Source organism: Drosophila nasuta, chromosome 3, assembly GCF_023558535.2.
Source record: "Drosophila nasuta strain 15112-1781.00 chromosome 3, ASM2355853v1, whole genome shotgun sequence".
In the NCBI taxonomy this organism is placed as follows: Eukaryota; Metazoa; Arthropoda; class Insecta; order Diptera; family Drosophilidae; genus Drosophila; species Drosophila nasuta.
The window spans coordinates 10,656,265-10,678,274 of NC_083457.1; the positions used below are offsets into that span (position 1 = coordinate 10,656,265).

General features: G+C 37.8%; 1 protein-coding gene across 1 annotated transcript; it reads left to right on the forward strand.

Annotated features, from left to right (window-relative positions):
* Positions 1-637: 637 nt before the first annotated feature.
* Positions 638-21,800, forward strand: LOC132790368 (protein Teyrha-meyrha). The gene is given in 11 exon segments (XM_060798866.1): positions 638-1,169; positions 6,062-6,341; positions 13,015-13,284; positions 13,433-13,586; positions 17,852-18,519; positions 19,110-19,268; positions 19,327-19,663; positions 20,387-20,660; positions 20,724-20,934; positions 21,195-21,326; positions 21,328-21,800. Coding segments are annotated over 10 exon segments (2,415 nt in total). The 5' UTR covers positions 638-1,169; positions 6,062-6,224; the 3' UTR covers positions 21,421-21,800.
* Positions 21,801-22,010: the final 210 nt, after the last annotated feature.

The window sequence follows — 22,010 nt, forward strand, 5'->3', positions numbered from 1 at the left end:
AACGGCAGCCACAAACCCATCGAAAGGGAAACATGTGTGATGAATCTTCTTGCAGACAATGACACGAGTTGGGGACACGCAGACAGAATTACTTATGATGATGCATTGCCGCGACTAGAGATGGACAGACCACAAGCTGAAGAGATGAACAACCACCTAAGCATAGTGATTCTGTTAGCTGAAGATCTGCAAGAAGTTCTTAATTTTCTTGATAGCAGCTTTCTTTGAGATAAGGTTAAAATTAAGTTGCCATGAAGGTAACAAGAAAGTAAAGAATTATTTTTTTGATTTTGATCAGTATTTAGTCAAAATATATAATCCTGATCCTTGAGTATTTATCTAAATTAATTTGTCATGATGGTAACAATAAAGTAAGTGAAAGTCACAAAAAAACGCTGATCCAACATTAAATTTAGAATTGAACTACAACTTGTATTCCAGATTATGAGATTGTATTGTTTTAGCATATTACCAAAGGTAAAGTAGAGAGTCTTTCCCCAAATAAATGCCAGCAGATTACAGAATAAATTTGACTACATAGAACTTTCAAATGTTTCCAGGCATTTTGTGTTCCTAAATTTATTTAACAACTATATTATTTCCATAGTTAACTGTATACTAAAATACTATACTTGCTATCTCAATCCAACTTCCCACTAGTCACGCTATCATCTCTATGCTGGCAACAACAACCCGCTGTTGACTAATATTACTTTAATGGGCTTTGTCGCTGTTGTTGTCAACGTTGAGCGAGCCCCAAAAAGTATGCAACACAATAAGTCGCCAGGACTTCGGTCGGTCATTGTCGCTGAGTGACCACAACAAATTGAGCTTATCATTGACGGATTAACACTAAACACACACACACAAGTGGCGAGGGAAGCAGAGTCGTCCACTTGCTTTGTCGTGCCGGGATGACACATAAATCTGCACGTAGCACTTGGAAGCGATGAGCGAGGTTGACTCCGAGTGTGAAGCAAAAATTAGCGGCGCCTGCAAAAGCATATTGATGAAGCGTTAAGACCACAGCTGACCCAAGCTTGTTGGGTCTGCACTTCGAACTGGAATTGGAACTAAGCTGGAGATGGAGTTGGGCGCTGGACTTTTGGGTTAGGCTAGATCCAGATGGGAGGAGGAAGGGAGAGAGATATGGGAGAGAGTAAGCGTTTGTAAGTGGAAAATCAATGCCGACATCAGCGGCGGGCAACATGACAAGTTGAGCCCTTTAAGCCGCAAGTTATGCCAGCCACGCACACACAACATCACACACAACACAGCACACACACACACACACACACACACCGTTTGACGACGGGTGAAGTCCGGGGGTGCTGCTACACAGTATGGGGGTTGACTTTTTGCTGCTGATGTTGTTACGGATGTTTTTACTGTTGTTGTTGTTGCTTGCGTTTTTCTGTCACTTTGTGCAAATGTGTCCTTGCAAATCCTGTTAAAATTGCATTTGGAACATGTCAACATTGCGCTGGCAACCGAAAAAACCACAATACCCCCTCCTCGCCCTTCCTCTTCTGGCTTCTGTCCTTCAATTTTCACACCATGTTAACGCTCTGCTTTTTTCCACTTTTTACTACGATTTTTATGATACGATTTTGCTTTGTTCCATGCAATTTTCGTACATTTATTTCGCTTGTAATTCATTTCCATTCATATTTACATGAATCCATCGCCGAATTTCTCTTTTCGTTCATTTTCTCTACTGCACATTTGTCTGGGATTTGTGTGGGATTCGCTTTTTGGTTTTATTCCGTTTTTTTTCTGCATTTTTTTTTTTTTGTGGGTGGTGTTTGGTTTTTTATGTGAGTCGCAGATGTTTGAGTTTGGGTTTCTGGTCGGAATTGGCTTTGACAGTTTTCGCTTTGCACTTGCAATGCGGTTTCAATTAATTCGAAGGCGTGGCTGTCAGGGATTTGGCGAGATGAAGACCAGTGCACCGAATCAGTGAGCAGGTGCAGACATTGGACTGGGAACACGACGAGAAGACTATGAAAGAGATTGCCAGCTTAGAGGAATATTTTATGGAGAGACACGCAGGAATACCAATACAAAGAATTTTTGATTGGAATTATTCCAAACTTTGAAAGCTAGATTATTTAAATTAATAGCCAAAAAAATACAGTTATTAACATTGCAAAAAAATATTGAGTGGTAGAAATTGTTGCCTATTCAAATATTCAACTTTATATTGGAATCGAGATGATTTTTCCCCGCTACCCGTAGGGTAGATGTGTATTATAGCTTTTTGCCGACAGAAATGTAGGCAGAAGAAGGCATCTCTGAACACATAAAGTATATTTATTCTTGATGAATGTTAACTGCAGAGGCAATACAGATATGTCCGTCTGTTCTATAAGAGATAAGAGATAGAGTCAAATACACATTTCGGTATATTCCAGTATTTTTGGTATATCAATTTGATATATAAATGATAATAGCGGATGTATTGCAGTTAAACTCACTTGTCTCTAGCTTTTTTATGAGTTTATTGGACTTTTTATTAAAATCTATAAGTTTAAAATAAATAAGACAAACGCAAAAGTCATATGTTTAACTAAAATTTAAATATCTATTGAACAAAACCTTTAAAAATCTTGAAAGGTAACTTTTTGTTGTTAGTAAAAAAGTGAATGTTTAATTACCAATTTTTAATAAGATAGTATTGGCAATAGAAAATACCACCGATCTACTCTTTTGAATAATAATATTTTTATACGAATTATATAGACCTGCTACTTAGAATATTTAAATAGAATCAAAAGCATATCAAAGCTAAAATTTGACACATTAAAATTATTAACCGCTTAAATTTATGTACCACGCGAAAATTTGGTCTGTTCATTAATAGTATAAGTAATATGAATAGTATAAGTAATATGTGGAAATTATTAAAAATATCTACTCATCAGATGAGACTGCGGCCCCAAACCGAAAATGAAATAGAATTCAAGCAATTAATAAGTAATTTTCAGCAAGTCATTGTCAGCAATATAGACACACACATTATATAGGGAAAGCTCAACTAAATTATAGAAAATTGTTTGCCAAAAATATTAGAGAAGTGTGCGCGGAAAGAGAGTGAAGAGAGTAGAGAAGAACGGGGGAGGAGCAGCAGCTGCTTTCTTGGCCACTACATAAATTAGCTGTCAGGCCAAAATGGCACTCGGTTTATGGCCGAGGTGTACATATATATGTTATGGTAGGTACATACATACATACATACATATAAGTGAGCACACGGCCACACCCACGCCCCCTACTTCCCCTCCTACTTACTCATAACGCACAACGAGCTCAACGAACATCCAGCCAAGTGCTGGCCATAAAAAACAAAGACAAGTATTTAATTTTGTAGCGAGAAGCTGACAAACTGAGAAATACAAGCAAAAAGCATCGCTGAGAAATCAGTAGAGAGGAGACAGAGAGGGAGGGAACTGTAGAAGCAACGACAGCAGCGAACAGCACATAAATAAAATGAAAAATCTACTGCCAGCCAAATGCAGTTGAGTCGAAAAAAGCGGGCAGCTGCTCTACTCTTGGCAGTAGGTAGTACATGGCACATAGTACAGTAGAGTTGAGTAGAGTAGAGTCTTGGGCACTTGGTTACCTCGCTGCCAGCAGCGTCTAGTGGAGTCCTCCCCTATGTACTAGCTCATATAGTACAACTGCGACTGCGACAGCGACTGCGAGCATTAGGCACATAATGTAGGCTACGATGTGCGGCGCATGCGCCACAACAAAGCAACAAAACAACAAAGCTGCTGCTGCTCCCTAACTAGCTGGCTGTCTCGCTCTAACGTTTGTTGGTGTCGTCTCCAGCTATCTCTGTCGGCAGCTGGGTCTCGGGTAATAAACCAAGCGATGCCTGCAAATTATAAAGTGTAACTCTGTGCAGGAATTCTTGAAATGTAAATATAATGAGCAAAAAATTAGCCAAGACTACGCGCGGCACATCTCTTGCAGGCCAACATCCAAACATGGTCAAAGCTAAATTTACTAGGCACCAATTAAAGACATGGCCAAAGCCCACAGAGAGGGCAACTTAGCTTGACAGCCACTTCTTCTTCGGGAGCTTCGAGCTCTGTGCTCGAGCTGTGCTTTGCGCACCCATAAAACATGTCAAAAGACTTTTTGTACCCACTCATTTTTTTCTCGCCATTTTCTCAGGCGTTGACTTTTTTTCACTCTTGATTATTTTTTGTGTTATCTTCAGTGCGACTAAATTGCAGGCAAATATTTTATTTAGTTAGTACAAAATCACAACGACTTAAAATCACAAGCAACATTTTTCGCCTCCTTTCCTTGCTTTTGTGGTTTTTTATTATTGTTAGTTTGCCTCTTTGGGCAGTTAAAGTTCTCCACTTGTTATTGCTGCTGTTGTTTGTTGTTGTTGTTGTTTTTTCAGTAACTGTTTGTTGTCAGGTTCATATGTACACATGTTGTAATTGTAGTTGTTGCCTTCATAATAATATGCTGTCCCACAACTATTTCGGTTTACTGTCAGTCCACTGTTCACAGTGGGCAATAATCTCAATTTGTTTTTAATCATATTTAATTGATTTTAAATCTCATTTTAATGAAATTACTTTTCCAATACAGCTAATTAAAGTTAGTTTTAGTAAGATACTTATAATTACACATATTCGTAATACAAATAAATACAGTAACATTATAAAAGAAACTTCGAAATTATGATTCTTCGAAATTCAAATCATCTAAAAGTTAGAATGTTCGTCATCAATGCATCTTTCTTTATTTATATTAGTGAATAAAGTAAAAGATAGTACTGGGGTATTCAGGTTCGAACTTATATTTATTTTGTAAAATAAAGTATAATACAATAACTTAGAGTTAATTAAAAGCAATTCGACATTTTATATTTATATTAATATGTTTAATCATTGCAATTTGCTCAACTAAATCTTTGACCATTTCTACTAGCAAAGAACCTATTCTCAAAGTTATGCTTAAGCTTTGCATTTTGACACTAAAACTTGTTTTTGCCTTAAACTCATCATAAAATAGCCATAGGCAATGCTTCTTATGGGTCTGTAAGAATTTTCGCCATCTTCTTGGCCAATAAATACCACAGTAATGTGGTATATTAAGTGACCAGCATACAAAAGCCAACAAGCAGCAAAAAAAAGTGACTTCAAGATACTTGCAGCCACTGCCCAGGCTAACAAAAACAACAACAATGGCAATAACAATACGAGCAACAACAACCAACAGCAGGCCAGGCAATCCAAAGTAAAAATGCTTCTCATACGGTTTATTTACACAGAATGTCAAGAGAGTGGGAGCGAGAGCGAGAGAGAGAGAGAGAGAGAGCGAGTGTAAGTGAGTGATAGAGTATAGGAGTGGGAGAAGACAGTGCGGGGACCAGTCCCAGGTGCTGGCAGACAAACAGGCGTACAATAACCAGCAGATAAACAGACAAACAGGCAGCAGCAGCAACAACAACAACAACAACAACGGTAACGGCAAACGACAAGAGCAGACAACAACAAGAACAAAGAGATATGCAACCATTTTGGAATAATAATGCACAAAAACAAACTCACTAAAGAGGTAAACATAATGTAAATGCCAGCAGTGTGCCAGAGTGGGGGAAGCGACACGATAACAGCAACAGCAACAGCGTTCATCAAGTGGTGAGAGCGAGCTGGCAATAGCTAGCACACAGCAAGCAAACCGGTTGCGATGCGCTGGCCAATCAGAAGGCAGCAAAGCAGAGGCGTTGACTGAGCAGGCGACTGCGCAGCAGCAGCAGCAGGCAGCGCACACAATTGAACGCAGACTTCAGCTGGCAGCGAAAACAGTTGGTCCAGTTGGACTTTTGCTGCGCGTACGTGCGGGTGCCACTAAAGAAGAGAGCTAAGCTGTGCTGCGTGCGTTTCTTTTGCCGTTTATTGCCGACGCGCGCGTGTCATAAATACAAAAACACAAATACACACACACACACACATATGTATATACGAGTACTGTATGTGTAGAAATTTTTAAATGTGTACTATGCATAATTTAATTAACTTGCATTTCACAGCAGTGCCAATTAATGTGTAATTATAATTACCATTGCAATTACAATTGTTAGTTCAAAGTGAAAGTGCACGCGTTATGCTGTTCAGTGCCAACAACAAATAAATTCATAATAACAGTACCAACAATAACAACAAAAAGAAGCAACAACAAATCACAAGTTGCAGATGGAAAGCAACGCATTTGTTAGCAGCCATTTGCCATCACAAGCGCTTGTTGTACTATCGGAGGCCGCTTCCGGTTTGCATGAGGCACTGCGTGGCCAACGTCCGTTTCCAGCGAGAGTAAGTAAAAATGCCAATCAGTCTTCAGTCCCCCTCTCCAAAGATCGCAGTCTAATCCGCCAGACTACGGCTTCTGATCCAACCACATAGCGCCCACGTCGTCATCGCCGTACGGCGATTTGGCTATTCGGTCACTGCGACATATTTATGACAAATCATAAACTCAACTCAACTGCGGCGCGACGCAACGCAACGCGGCTTCTGCTTCTGCCTCGACTGCGATTCGAGTTCGAGTAGTCAAAGCTTTGACCCAGCGATGCTATAAATCAGCAGCACACCGTGCACCGAGCACCGAGAACAGCAAACAAAACAATGCGCATTGTAAAACAACAAACCAAACCAAACAATACACTGAAAAAAGTTTTCTATTCTTTGATTCAAACAAGCAAATGGGCAATCTGTCTTCAGTGCTCAGAAATAAACAAATAATATTTTCATTTATTTATGACAACAAACAACCATCACCTTTAAACCTGAATTCAGTTTTGCCATAGTCCTTAGCATTTTATCAAAATTGTAAAGGCTACATATAAAAATATCTATAAAGAGAAGAGGAGTTCACATGAAAAACAGATTCTTTACTTCTAAATACACAACACGCATAAGTTCTCATATTTTGAAAAGTTAATCAAATATCCAAAGTTATTCTATTGATTAAATCAAGAATTTTTCAACTCGAGGTTTTGTTTTGCTAAGAAAATCGTGGAATAGATTATAACTACATAGTTTCACAAAAAATTTTGTATTTCAGTTAAGCAGTTTTTAATTTTTTTTAAATTAGTTAACTGTATACAATAATTTGAAATGTTTATAACCATTTTCATTGTTTAACTTGCGTTTATCTAGCAATATCCAATACTGAATAATTGATAATAGTGGAAAAAGCTTAGAACTCATTTTCAACCTTTCCTCTTAGTTTCCCTAATGAAATTCTAATTGCTAATTAACTACACATTTCTCTCAGTGTACGGCACTACGGGAGCATCAGTTCAAAGACAATCGAAAGTCGACAGTCAGTCAGATTCGGATTCAGATTCAGTTTTCAGTTTTCAGTTAGCAGTTTCCCAAGTCGCATTCCTCGATCTACGAATGCGTTTGCAAACGCCCCATTGTGTGTAGATTTTTGCGTCGAACAGATTTATGATAGCTACCAGGTTGAGCTCCGCGTCTATAGTGAATCTGTTGATGTTGATGATGCTCTGTAGCGATCAGCCTCAGCGATCAACTCAGTTGGATCAGTTGGCTCCTCGCGTTGTCTTCTTCAATTGCCCCCGCTGCCTGTCATCATTGTAAACATGAGCAATGATCTTGACGCTGATGCTACAAATGATGAAGAACTCGAACTGATGATGAGCAGGCGGCTTTGCAAGAATTGGAATAACTTGGCAACTCGCAACTAACTCGACTGGTTACTGATCTCTCTGGCATTGGGATCGTCGTTGTGCAGCTTGTTGTGCATAGCATTGAGTAGCGTTAAGATATGTTAAACATGACAACAATATGTCCTGGACTTGTAGATGCGAGTTGGGTGATATGCTGGCTCCCAAGAAAACTTGTATTTGATGTGGTTGAGCATTGTGTCGAGAAAAGATATCTTGAAAATGAAAGTCAAGCGACAAAACGAAAGTGAAACTCATGATTTACTAAGTTTATGATTTGATTTCTCGATGATATTACTGATCATTTAAGACTATATTGTAAGTATATCGCTTACTCCTATAAAAAGCTATAATTATATAAATATTCATCCCTTACTTAGTCGCACGACTGTATCATAGTAAAAAGACTACCGTGCAATTCCTGTAATATGCACATTATTTATAACCGAATAATAAAAATTAATAAAAACAAGCCAAGCCAAGCATATTAAATGCCATGTCAAATGGTTTAATGTGGATCTGGTTCTCCATTTAACCACCCGAACCGAAGAGCACAGAAAGAGAGCAACAAAAACGAACTCACCATAAAAATTTTGTAACCACAACAACGACAACAAAGGTAAACAGACTGACCCCTGGCCGCAAAAAAAAAAATATGGCCACAATCGGAGACAGAGTCAGAGCCAGGGCCACAGTCAGACCCCAGGCAGCAACCCTGGCCTGGAAAATTATGAGACAGACCTGGAACAACATATGAAATGTAATTCTTTATTTTCATTTTTGCACTCGCATGTATGTAGGCGTGTGTGTGAGTGTGAGTGTGAGTGTTTGTTGCTTGCGGAGGGCGCTTAATTTAATTTATAGCAATTTATCAAGAGGGCAGAGCCTGAAATGCACAGCCAACGAGGCGTATAACAAGAAGTTATCATGTCGAGTAGCAAAACTTGTTCAACTTAGTACACAATGCTCTTGCTCTAGGAAGTGTCGAGTAGTAGAAACACTCATAAATCGAATCGCTTAGCCAGTGAGAAATCAGCTGTGAAACACAAGTATTTACAATTACACACACACAAATGTTAATTAAAACAGATTTGAAATGATGAACTTACTCTTGAGTTAGGAAATATTATAAAAATAATTGCGGAGACATCACAAATTTGTTGTAAAAAGGCACTTAATTGATAAATTTTCTTCAATTCTTCAATTTCATCTACAAATATTTCAATTATTAGAATGAGATATTTAACAAATTTATTTTTAACAAGAAAAATGAATATTTTCCTTAAAATGGAAGTGTTATTATTACAGATCTTTTTTTGAAATATACTTAAAATATATTTAATGGAGGGGGATACGTATTGTTTCGTTCAACATTTCACTATGATGAGATACACAGAAAATTGAATTAAATAATCTTTAAGGTACAAATCGCTTTATAGATAATTTCGTATATGTACTTCTAAATATGTTGGCATTGCCTAAAAAGCATTCACGTATGTTTGTGAACTTACGACGATTTCTTGATATGTTAGTTATAGTTATTTCTTATTGGAACTTCAATAAATCCCCAATTCAGTTTCATGAAATACAAAACATTCCTCTATCGAAACACGCCTTAACTTATGCTACAGTTTTTTTCTGGCAAAAAAGATAACCGCACTCCTCTGTTCGTTTGTCTAAAGCCATAAACATTTAGTTCGAGAAAATTGCCAATTGCTAAACGTTTTCAGGTTGCGTTTTTTCTTTTCTTTTTTTCTATGCTGCCACAAATTGAGATTTATATGTGGCGGAGCCTGAGAAGGCAGTTGTTTGTTTGGAGTTGCTGTTGTTGTTTGTCTATTTTGTTGTCTGTGTCGTATTTTATGGCCAAGTTAAGCGAAATTGGCAATTGTATGTGAACAATTGGCTCATGCCACTCGTGTTCACTCGTGTTGTTGTAATTAAGTTGTTATTGTTGTTGTTGCTACAAGCAGCTGTTGGTTGCAACGCAAGAACAATCTTCACCGACGACAAGTGACAAATGCCAATAATTCAAGTGTTAACAAAAAAAAACAAGCGAAAAAACAAACAACAAGCTCAAGCGCATTATGCAAATCTGTAGTAGATACAACCCTCGACCCAAAGCATTTGAATCTCGGCTCTAATAGAAATGCAAACAATGCGGATGTGGCAATGGCAAAATGGGGTGGCAAGTGCCACCTGCTGCACATAAATCAATGGTAGATTTCTATGAGCAAGTTTACATAGCGCATTAAAAACGCATTCGGCGATGCTGACAAATTTACCCAAGGCGACAACGAGGCGAATGCGTCAAGAGTCGCCAGTGGTTGACCACTTCCTTCTCCCTCTCCATTTCCATGTCCACCTTTCTCTCCTGCCTTCAGCTGGATATGTAGCATCTGTGCACGTGGCATTTAATCAGTGCCACTCATTAGGGGGTCTGCCATCAAACTGATTTAGCCCAAAATGCAACTCATGCGGTTGCCAAAACACCTCATTCACAAGCCCATCGTTCATCCCCGTCCCCAACCTCATCCCCAATCCTACGCACAACCCCAAAGCTTATTTAGCACTGCAATTTATGCCTGTATATTTGTCTAATGGCTTTTCGGTTTGCTGACTTGCATTTGTTTGTGCCTGGCAACAGCTTTAAACTCCTGATGATGGGGCAGGCAGCTGATACTTGTCTGCCAACACCTCGATACTGGGATCTGTTTCAGTACTAATTCAGTGGTGCCAACACTTTGATAAGCCCCAATTAATTGCTTTTATTAAACAACAAGGGTAATACTCTTAATGTGAGCCAATAATCGAGTAGTTAAACATCTAATATAGCTCCAAAATAAAACAAAACATTTAAAGACCTTTACTTTTGAATACAGTTTGAAATTTTTGAACATATAAATAAAATATTAATTCACAAGCCTGATTAAGTCATAATTAAAGAAATAAACAAGTTTTTATTTTGCATTCTTAAGTTCGGGTTATGTTAATCAATTTTAATTTGTTACTCGGAATAATCAACAGTATTCTTAAATCTAACTTCAAATTATGAAGAAAACTAATATTAATCTTGATTGATTTTAGAAACAAATTATTAAATTTATAAGCTCCTAAGCAAATTTCTAGACTTCAACATTAATATAAATATGTTTTAATCATTTTGTATTGAATCAATAATGATCCCATAAATAGTATACATTAATTGCCTACTTCAAATTGTGAAAAGAACAAATATTTATCTCGATAAACGAATTACTAAATTTTTAAATAACCTATCCAATTGATTTCTAGACTTAAACATTAACATTACATATAATATTTTTTCATGATTTACACATGATCCCATTATAACACCTTCTAAGTAACAACTTTGATTTCCAATCTGGGAAGTCAAAGCTTTAATTAGTTTGCGTGAGCCATGAGAAGCTAAGTGAGCGTGAAATATGAGCATTAAAATAAGCATTACATGAAACTGCTGGAAAATTATGACAGCCACATGACTTGGCACAAAAATGAGCCAATTATGCTTAGGTGGAAATGTGGATACATATGGTAGTGAAAGTGAAGCAGGAAAAATCTTAACCAAGGAAATCTGAAAAAAACAAGTCTTAAAATCGCAAAGAATGAAAATTTAAGGATGCAAAAATGCAGGACAGATCAATAGCTAAGCCGCCTTAAAATGTGCACCAAAAATGTTTAATTTACGACAAATAAATGTTAAACGGCGCAAAATTGAGAGATTTTAGAGTTACGATATCGCCAAACACACACCCACACACACACACAAAATAAACTGTGTCATATGAGGAACGCAAGTGTGGGTGGAATGACTGCCACCAATGGGGTGTAAAATAACGAGCGAAAATTTACCAACACACAAAAAGACTTTGCAAATGATATGGGTGCCCCCATGGGGGTGAGATTGAGGGTGATGTTCAGGGTGAAGACAGAGGAGGAGGGGAATTGATGATAAAAACAGCAAGGGATAAACAGACAAACCGTTTACAACAAATTGAGCCTGATGAGTGTTAAGCGTCTGGGATTCACACACCCACACACACACACAGACACACACACACACACACACACACACACACACACACACACACACACACACACACACACACACACACACACACACACACACACACACACACACACACACACGCTCGTAAGCGACGACGACATGTGTGACAAGTATTCGAGCAACTCAAACTGTGGAGAAACTTGTCTAAAATGAATTTACATACAAATTTGTCTGCAGTGCGCTGAAAATGTTTTCCGGGAAAAGTGTGGGAAAACCACTGATACGAGTGTGTTAAGCTCAGCAGAACTTTGACTAAAAATGTCATGTGACAGTTACGATATTTATGGCATATCATATTGTGCTATTCAGAATCTCGCTTACAAATTCTGTAACTCTTCACAAACATAACTATTGATAAATTGCCCAATTTTGTTATAATGAAATTTATTGTTCATTTGCAATATCAAAACAAATACAATTTGAGCTTAGACTTCTAAAATTTTAATATTTGTAATTATTTGCAAGTTCTATTTTATAAAAATAATTATTGTTTTAAAATACCTTAATTGAGTGCTTACTTTTGAAATACAAAATCAAATAATACGGACACTTTTTACATTTACATTTTAAAATACACTTATTTTATAGACTACAAAAATTTATGGTATATTAAATTATAAAATCAATTGTAAATTATTGTAAATCAAAAATTCAAGAAAATGAAGATGTGCTACTAAGTAGATTTTTAAAACTCAAGTTTTGACTTATAAGATAAACTGATTTGAGACCTGTTATTTTATTTTGTAATTGACAAAAATTAATATTTTATCTCAGAAATTCTACAAATTCTAAAAAAGCTTTTAAGTTTGCTTTTGCAAACGAAACTTTTGATTATAAAATTCAAAATGCTTTAGTTTTGACATTTTTGAAATAATTTATATGAATCAAAATTGGTTTACAAACTAAGTTAAGTTTGCAAAATCAAATATTTCATTTGCGAAATAGTGTCTCAAAAATCTCTTTTTTCAAAAGTGATTTATAAAATACATTCATTTAAAATAACAATTATTTACCTATACATACTATACTATATACCATCGATTTATTATACAAATTTGTATCAATTTTCGATTTCCTTCTTTAAAAACCCTTAAAAATTAAAGTATCTCAAGAATCGCTTCAAAGATAGCTTTTCCATAACCTTGCTATAAAATAGATTGCTTTCCATTCTTAACCTCCTCCACCTTGCATCTTCCACTTGCAGTTACCTGACGCCAAAGATCTACACAACATGTCACTAGTCGGCAACTATAGCACCCAATTCCTGCACAACTTCCATCCGCACTTGCTGCAGACCCTCAACCATGGCATGCTGGCGGCAAATGGAGCAGCTGCAGCAGCAGCCGCCGCCGGAGCACCGGGCAGTTATTTTGCCAGCGAGCGGTCGCCGCTGGGGAAGCCGTCGGTGCTGTCGAACTTTTCGCTTCCGTCGGCATTTTCGCCACCCAAATACATTGGCATATCTCTGGACCAGGTGAGTGTAAGAGAGAGAGAAGGGAGAAGAGGAGGAGTATTGTGAGAAGGAGTGACAGTGACTGAGCCGTTGATAATCGTGTGTGGATTGGCAGTTTGTCATAATTGGAATTGAATTCTATATTTCTCTGTATGTTTTTTTTTGGCAGAATCTCTTCAATGGAAGCGAATCATTTCGCACGGATTCGGCCAGTCCCACGTGCACATCACATGAATCCATGGAGGGATCACAGGATTACGATGCAGTTGAAAAGGGTGAAAGTCCGCGCAGCAATAACTCTCAGGATCCCAGGGATTTGAGACGTAAGTTTAGCTCACAATTTCCCTCTTGTGTGTTTATTTTACAAATTTGCATGTTGCCAAAAATGTTGGCGATAAAGCAAAAAAAACAAAAAAGTGGGCGGGCCACGTTTGCCTTTGCCTCTTTTTGATCAAAATCTTTTGGCCGTATTTGTTTCAATTTTACTTTTTCTGCGCAATTTTAACGCTTCACTGGGTTAACTTTGACTGTCAGGCATAAGGCCAGAGGGGACAAGGCCTAGGGTAGAGAGAAGCGACAGGCCGCACTTTAGCAAATCTTTTATTAGTTTTTCCTATGCGCAGACATTTAAATCAATTTCCAGCAAATATTTACCTGACGGGGTTGCATTCCCTTTCCCATTCCCCTTCCATTTATTTCGCTTTAAAGCTACTCCCATTTGGCTAAAAGTAGGCTAAACAAATTGCCTACAAATGCGTTGCTAATTGGTAAGAATCAGAATCAGAGACTGCGTTGCCGTTAAGCGCCTTATGCTCAAAAGTCAGCAGCATATGAACATGATAAATATGAATGCAAAAGAGCCGAGTGAAGGGGATGTGATTTCAAGGGGTGGGGGGTGTTAGGTCAACAGAGACTTTTGACGCAGTGGCGCAGCTGCTCAAAGGATTCGCTAATGCCATTTACACAGACAGCAGCACTTAAGCAAATAGTCAAATATATATCAACTTTGACAATTAATATTTTCTTAATACAAATTTAAAACTTTTGCATTCATTTTTAAAACTTTGAACTTTTCCATTAAAACTTTTGGATTTTATCCATGATATTAAATACTTATTCATTTATTAACTTAGAATTTATTGTTAATATTCCTTATAATATATGAGCAATTTACAATACAGCACGGTAGAATAAATATAATGAAGGAAGTTACCTGTTAAAAGTATACTTAGAATCAACTCTTTGTATTATTGACATATTTTTGTTGAACGAAAAAAACCTAAACCGATTTAACTCAGCTATGCTAAAGACACAAAGATGAGACTGACTGGATTTATAAAGTAATAAAGATAATTTGAATAGAGATGATAGAAGTGTAAGGTGTAAACCCAAATAAAGAGTCCTGAGCTGCAAATAACATCAAAAATAATTTCCTCAATTTTTTAATAAATTCTTTAAGAGAAGCGATGACAGAAAAATGAAAGTAATTTCCATCATTAAAAAAAAAAAATAGTTCAGGATAAGAGAAAGTTTTTAACAATTTATTTAGAAATGACAAAACTTCAAAAATTAAAAGTTATCATCATATAAATAAAAATACATCAAGATAAGAGAAAGCCTTTAACACTTTATTTATAAATGATAAAGCGTTTAGCTATCATTATTAATATCAAGCAGTAAGCCCTAGTTTCTCTAACTGAACTTTGTGCTCAATAATGTATTACTAAGTTACGCACAGCAAAGAACAATGAAGTAATTTTGATTTCAAATAATTATCCTCCATTCTAATCACGTTTCCCTTTAACTACGCCCCTGTTCCGTTCTTGTATAAGGACAACTTCTCTGTTTGACTTTCATATTTACATATCTATTTAAGCCGGAAAACCAGTTTTCCGCACACACACACACACACAGGTTTTCCCGTATCACTTTGTGTGTTTAACTTTTGGCTTATGTCAGTGGCCTGAACTAACCCGAAGGCCATAAATTAATTTTAATAAATAATGCAGTTTTAATTAGCTGCGTTTAAAGCGCGGCATCCATCGATAGCTAGACCAAAGTCAACTATAGATATTATAAATGTAAATATTCCTTTAGCTTTGCTCTGCTTTCTGGTTTCTTATAAAAGTTGAGCAGCCACTTGGCGTTAAGTATTTGGTATAGAAGGGTTAACTCAAGGGTGCGCATTAAGTGTTTTAAATGGCGCACTGGCTTATTGAAATGTAGCAGCCTCTGCTCTCCAACCTTCTCCCCCTCCTCTCCTGACATCTCCAACCCTTCTCTCTGTGTGTGTACGTGTGGCACTTCACTACAAAGTCAAAACCGCAGGCAGGACGCATCATTTTTCTGTGCGGCACGAGGCACAAGGCAGCTAATTACTCAGCCTTGCGACAATGTTGCAACTCTTCTCTTGCCACTTGAGCCAATTATAAGCTACCCCCAAACTACCCTTCATAATGTTTGCTCATTTATTGTTCACGTTTTTTTTTTATTTTGTGCTCTTCTCTGTGTTGGTTTTTTTTTTCGTTTCCTTCAAAGGATGCGCAAGTGTTGCAAATCGCTTTGATTGCATTGTTGGTATTGTTATTACAAGCATTACTTATTACTTATTATTGTTATTATTGCTCAGATGATGTATTACGTATTATATCCAATGCACACTTGGAATTTTCATATTAATTTCTGTAATATTAATGGCACTCGCCATAAAAGTCATATTTCATGCCATGCACGACACCAGCATATGGAATGCTTCTTTTTCCTCTTTGTGTGTGTGTGTGTGTGTGTGCGGGATAACGGAATGAATGCAATGAAGTCTTGAGCAGATGAATCCAAATACATAGATGGACACGTGATGGGGAGGAATCCTGTTGATTTATTTGCAAAACTGTAGTTTCAACTCGAATTTATATTTATAGAGTAGAAACGGAATTTAATCTGTGATTATTTTATTTTATACGTAAAGTTTAAACAGAGTAAGAAATCTTTTATAAATAGGTTGGATAACTTGTGTTTTTTAATACAAAAAGTTGATTCGATTTAAAGTTTAAAATGGTGGAAATTAATCATGTTAATTTTTTCTTTGGAATTTTTAATTTTTTTATTATTTATTTTATTTTTAAGTAAATATATTTTATAAGTAAATATATAAAATAAGTCTGTATACATTTATGTATAATACTTTGTGGAGTCGGAGATCAATTCTAATGCATATTAACATACATTTTCTTTTGGCACAAGCTTATAATACCCTGCTACCCTAAAAGTACCGTTTATAATGAACAACATTTAAATACCTTAAAAATTACATACATAACTTATTGAGAAACTTTTATCGTTGAATATAAAATGCTGATTCTTTTTAAATTTTACTATTGTGCATAACATAAATTTTGTTAAACATATTCTATGCTCGTATATTATATATATATTCTAAAAATTAATCTCAATCAAATTAATCTATGGGTTCATATTATTTTTTAGTTACTAAAAATTTTTAATGAATTCCCTTATAACTTATTACAATCAGTTTGAAAACTTGAGATTTAATTTTAAATCTGTTTAATATTCTTTTCGAATTAATCAGTTTCATTAAATAAGACATATTCTATATTCTTTGCTGCAAGTGTTGTTCCCAAATTATTCTGCTCTAATGCGCTTTCTATAACAAGTATTTTAAACTCAAGGTAATCTTCCAACCCAATCTTATTTTTTTACCTCTATAGAGACGTCTTTTCTAAGTAGATTTAAAGCTTTAAAATTTTCTTAAACCGTGTTGAATGCATTACGCATTTAATAAATATAATGGTAATTTATGCAGCATTTTCGCACAGTTGTGCAACAACCTCATCTCGCACTCTTTGGGCCATTTTAGCCAACATGTTGACTGCTGACTGCTCTGATTGTCAAACTGTTTCTGTTGTTGCTATCCGCGGTTAACCGACGCATTCAACATATTATGCTGCCACATGTAGCACGCGGCACTACTCATTCGTTTTAGACACAAATAACAATTGCCAACAAGCGGTTGAGCAGCAAGTTTACTATAAATGCAAACACACGCATATATTTTTAGTCGCATTTATTGTAATAATATTTTAATTGCCGCCGCAGTCACGTGCAGAACTTTTGACTGGCAAACACAAGTTCTCGTTTTGTGTTGTGTGGTTTGTTGTGCACAGCATTTTCTTCTTTTTTTTTTTTGGGCAGTGTACGTGCTGCTGACAGTTCGCAAGGATACGAAGGACATGCGGCAAACGTCGAATGGCAGCAAACGGTTTTTGGGAAAGCTCCAACAAAAATAACGAGCGCCAATTAATTTGGGCTAAGTACGTGTTAAAAATGTGTAGCATGCAATTAGAGATTGGCCAGCAAAATTTATGGACCAACCCAGTTTCAAATCGGGGTGGCAAACGGGGGGCGATTTCATTGTGTGGAATTCCAAAATTGAAATCAATGCGCGACTGTTTGGGGCAAGGAAGAAAAGAGGGAAGGGAATTTGTTGGAATTTCAATTTTTATTGCCCTGATATTGCACGGCGCTTTGATTGATGAATGCGGCATGCCTAATTCCTAATTCCTAATTCCAGATCTGCATAACGTGAGCAAGGCGCACACGGTCGCCTCATCCTCGACAGCATCCAGCAGCTCCTCATCCTCCTGCTCGACCAGCTCCGCTGTCGCAGCCATTAGCTCGGCAGCGGCCGTTGCAGCGGCGGCCACAAGCAGAGCCGTCGTCTCCATGGCCACACATCTGGCGGCGCATCAATCGTCGCCAGCAGCACATCATCACGCCCATACGCACGCCCAGCACTCGCATCCGCATTCGCATTCCCATCATCATGGCCATGGTCATGTGGGTGGCGCCGGTTCAGCCGGTGGAGCGCCACCGCCGCCGCCGCCAACACATGCCCATCACATGGCCCACGCTCATCCCCATCCATTGTCGCATCATGCCGCCCATCATGCGGCACTGGCCAGCCTGAGCATGGCCGGATTGCGTGCGGTGCCAGGTGGCTTGAGTCTGGTCAGTGGACTGCAGGCAGCTGCGGCTGGCGGCGCCATTCCCGAAATGTGTCCCGTCTGTGGCCTCAAGCTGAGTGCCGAGGAGTGGCACACGCACTTTCTCACCGAACTGGATCGTCTCTACAAGCTGAGCGCCGGCTTCGAGCGTGCCAATCTCCAGGCGACCTACATGTTTGCCCCACCATGTCCGGCGCAGGAGAACGCCATACGCACCAGTCACAATCGCTGGGAGGTAAGAGACTAGAGTACTAAATAAGAATATACCCACAACTCGTTTAATGAGGACATCTGCATTTAGTGCCAATAGAATTATTGGTTCAAAAATAAACTAGTTAGAAAAGCAAAGGAAAAAGAGATAAATTCTGTGAGTTGACTTTATGTCAGTTTGTCTAAAATAAACCAGAAATAAGCCACAAAGTTACAGTCCATTTTTAATTTCAGCAAAACATTGCGAACGCGGTATTAACATATAAATATACTGAATTTATATTCGTGAAAATACTAAATTATTTCAAAAGCTACATTTAGTATTACGATGTGCTATATTTGTAATATATAATAAATATACAACAGTATATAAACATAACACACCGGTTTTTGACATATTAACTTAATTCTTGAATACCTTCAAACTTTCTTGAAGTTATGTATATGCAGGTGTATAAAAATGTGCTGTGTGGAACTCAGGCATAAATTTAATTAATCAAAAAAATAGAGAAAATATAGAAAAATGCAGTTACTTCAAAGTCTTTTGGTATTTTATTATACTAGTACTACTTCCTAAAGTACTCGAGCAATCTCTAATTAACTTGCGCCTTGCAGACCTTTCAACGTATACGCAATAATCGCCAGAATCGACTGCGACTGAAGGTGCGCAAACGCAAATACGGAGAAATGTACATGATGGAGAGTCTCTACTGCAGCAGTTGTCCCATCTGCAAGCGCAAATATGCTCTAGAAACCGGCAAGCTGCCACCAGAGGTAAGCAGCAGTAAAAACTCGTAAACGAAGCACAGCTAATTCCCCAATTCCCTTGTAGGAGGATAATAAAATGCAGGAAGAGATTGAAACAGTGGATGTAGAGAGCTGCAACGATGATGTGCCCGATTCGGGCTCAGAGCTAGCTGGCGCCTCAGCTGGTGTGGGTGGCTTGACCTCCAATCTGTCAGCTAACAGCATGCACAACAGCAATGCACAGCCGGGCAAATTGGATGGCATACTCTATCGCACAGCGTGCGTGATGAATCAGAAGGACGGGCATGCTGATGAGCAGGATGTGTGCACAAATGTCACAACGGCCAGCAGCAGCAGCAGCAGTGTCAGCTGGTCGGGTGAAACAACACCCAGCACTCCACACACCCAGGCACATATCAGTGGTGAGTTGATCGAGCAGCTAATTATAATTGCTATCCATCGAGTTAAAGGGTATTAGGAGTTCGTCACAAGTGAAGAAATTTGTGTTATACAAATGAATGTATATTCTGAAATATTCTAATCAGCTTTATCAGTTAAGGCAGCTAATTCTGTCTACACATCTTCATATTTGTACGTTTATTAAAGCTCCTAGATCTCAACAATTATAAAACATTGGAATAGCAAGCTTATAAGATTTGTTAAAGAATATAGCCATGATTTTCTTAAATAAAATTAGTTTAATTAATTGCACAGTATTCTAATAATAATACAATCATTCATTTAGAACTAACAAATATATTTGAAATAATTTCAAAGACCTTTAGCTGAACAGATGAAACAAACATTCTAGAACCAAGAATGAATAAATCCAAAAGTATTTAAAATCAAAATCTCAATTTACTATACATAACAAATATGGAAAACTTTTTTTTTTAATTTATTTAAGATTAAACTCTTGATTCAACATATTTTAGGATTGAAAAATGTATGAATTCCTTAAACTTATTCTTGGTTTTCTATCGTAGTTTTTCTTTTTGTATAAATAAATTATTGTTGGTCACACTTAATGTGCTTAAAAGTCTGTTGAAAGTATCTCACAGTTGAGCACTCGAGAGTGGAGATATATTACTTGTTCTCATTATACTTATCGCCCATCCTACATCTTTCCTCGTATAATTTTGCAGTGAAAAACGTCAGCGAGCTGTCATCTACCACACATCACTACTACAACGCGGACTCCTGCGGCGTGGGCGTCAACGAGCAGAGCAGCAGCAATAATAATAACAACGGCAGCGGCAGCAACAACAATGGCAGCAAGGAGCTAATGATGGACACGGCATCGTGTCAGAACGACAGCGACGAGGATGTGATTGTCGATGACGATGAGACGGTGAAAATGTCGACCAAGTCCGCGCACAGTTACAAACGACGTCTGGATGAGAATGTGGGCAGCAGCAGGTAAACTTGAGCAGCAATCATAGCCAAGGGATTCCCCTGAAAAATGTTAATTGACATTTGCAGAAGCATGGAGAACATCTCGCCTAGTGAGGAGCGTCCGCGTTCCGAGCCGCAGGTTAGCAGCACTGAACCCGGTCCCATGGACATCTCCAACAGCAACAACAACAACAACAACAATACAACAACAGCAACCAAATATGTCGAGTCGATGGAGAACAGCCTGTCGCAGCTGTCGTCGATGGGCGTGCCGGGATTAACGCAATTGGACACAAAGGTGGGAATAAGTTCGGATTTAAAACCGGACGATGAAAACAAATGTTTCATTTGTAAGGTAATTTCTCAGTTTGCTTCAGTTCTCTCTTTTTTGTCTCCACCTCCACCCCAATCTCTCTCACTCTCTTTCTCTGTCTGTCTCCCTCACTCTGGCTGTTGCCCACACTTATTGCACTATTTTTTTTGCATGTTATGGTTGCCTCAATGAATGAATCTATCATTGCTCTAAGCCCTGCCTCTCTCTCACTTTGCTCTCTCAAGACAGGCATAAAGGATCTCAACACAGATGCGTTTCTGCGCGGTCGCAATTTCTATTTCCATCAGAGCTGTGCCAACGTCATGAGCAGTTATCGCCTCAACAAGGAGCTGCTCAGCCAGGCGCAGGCACAGAGGGGAGGCTGCCGCCAATACGGCAACGCCACGCAGCCTGTCGCCATCGCCCGCCCAGTCGCCGCAACAGAGCGTTGCCACCCCGGCGATGGAGTAGATGCATTGTGGCGAAACGAGCAATCAAAGCGTGAATTTATTACAGTTAATTAATTCAAATATTGTGGTAGCTAATGAAACGAATTAAACAAAAATCAAATGTTTAATTGAGCATGTCAAGCGGTCGCCCCAAAAGTGGGCAACACTTTTTTTCATCGTTTCGTTTTTCGCGTCGCCTAAAAGCGAGCAACGTTTTTTTTTATTTCACCGTTTTTGTTTTTTGGTCTGTACATTTTGCGTACGAAATTAACAACAACATTTTTGTTTCCTCGCATTGATATTTAGTGCAATTTTGTGTTGCCTTTTTCAGCTGTTTCTGAAGCAGCTCTATTATCCCAATTATTACAATAATTTTCTCCCGTTTTAAATCTAAATCTAAATCTAAATTCTTGAATGTGCTATAATTGTTAAATACAAATGAAATTAGTTATCATAACTAAGCAAATTAGTTGTACATTTTAAACGTAAAATATTTATGAAAAATCAAATAAAAACATAAACTACTAACAAAGTAACGAGAAGAGTATTTCCTTTGGGTGGAGTGATCGAAGCTTTGCTGCTGTCGAGCTTTGCCTTAAGAAGTGATTAAAA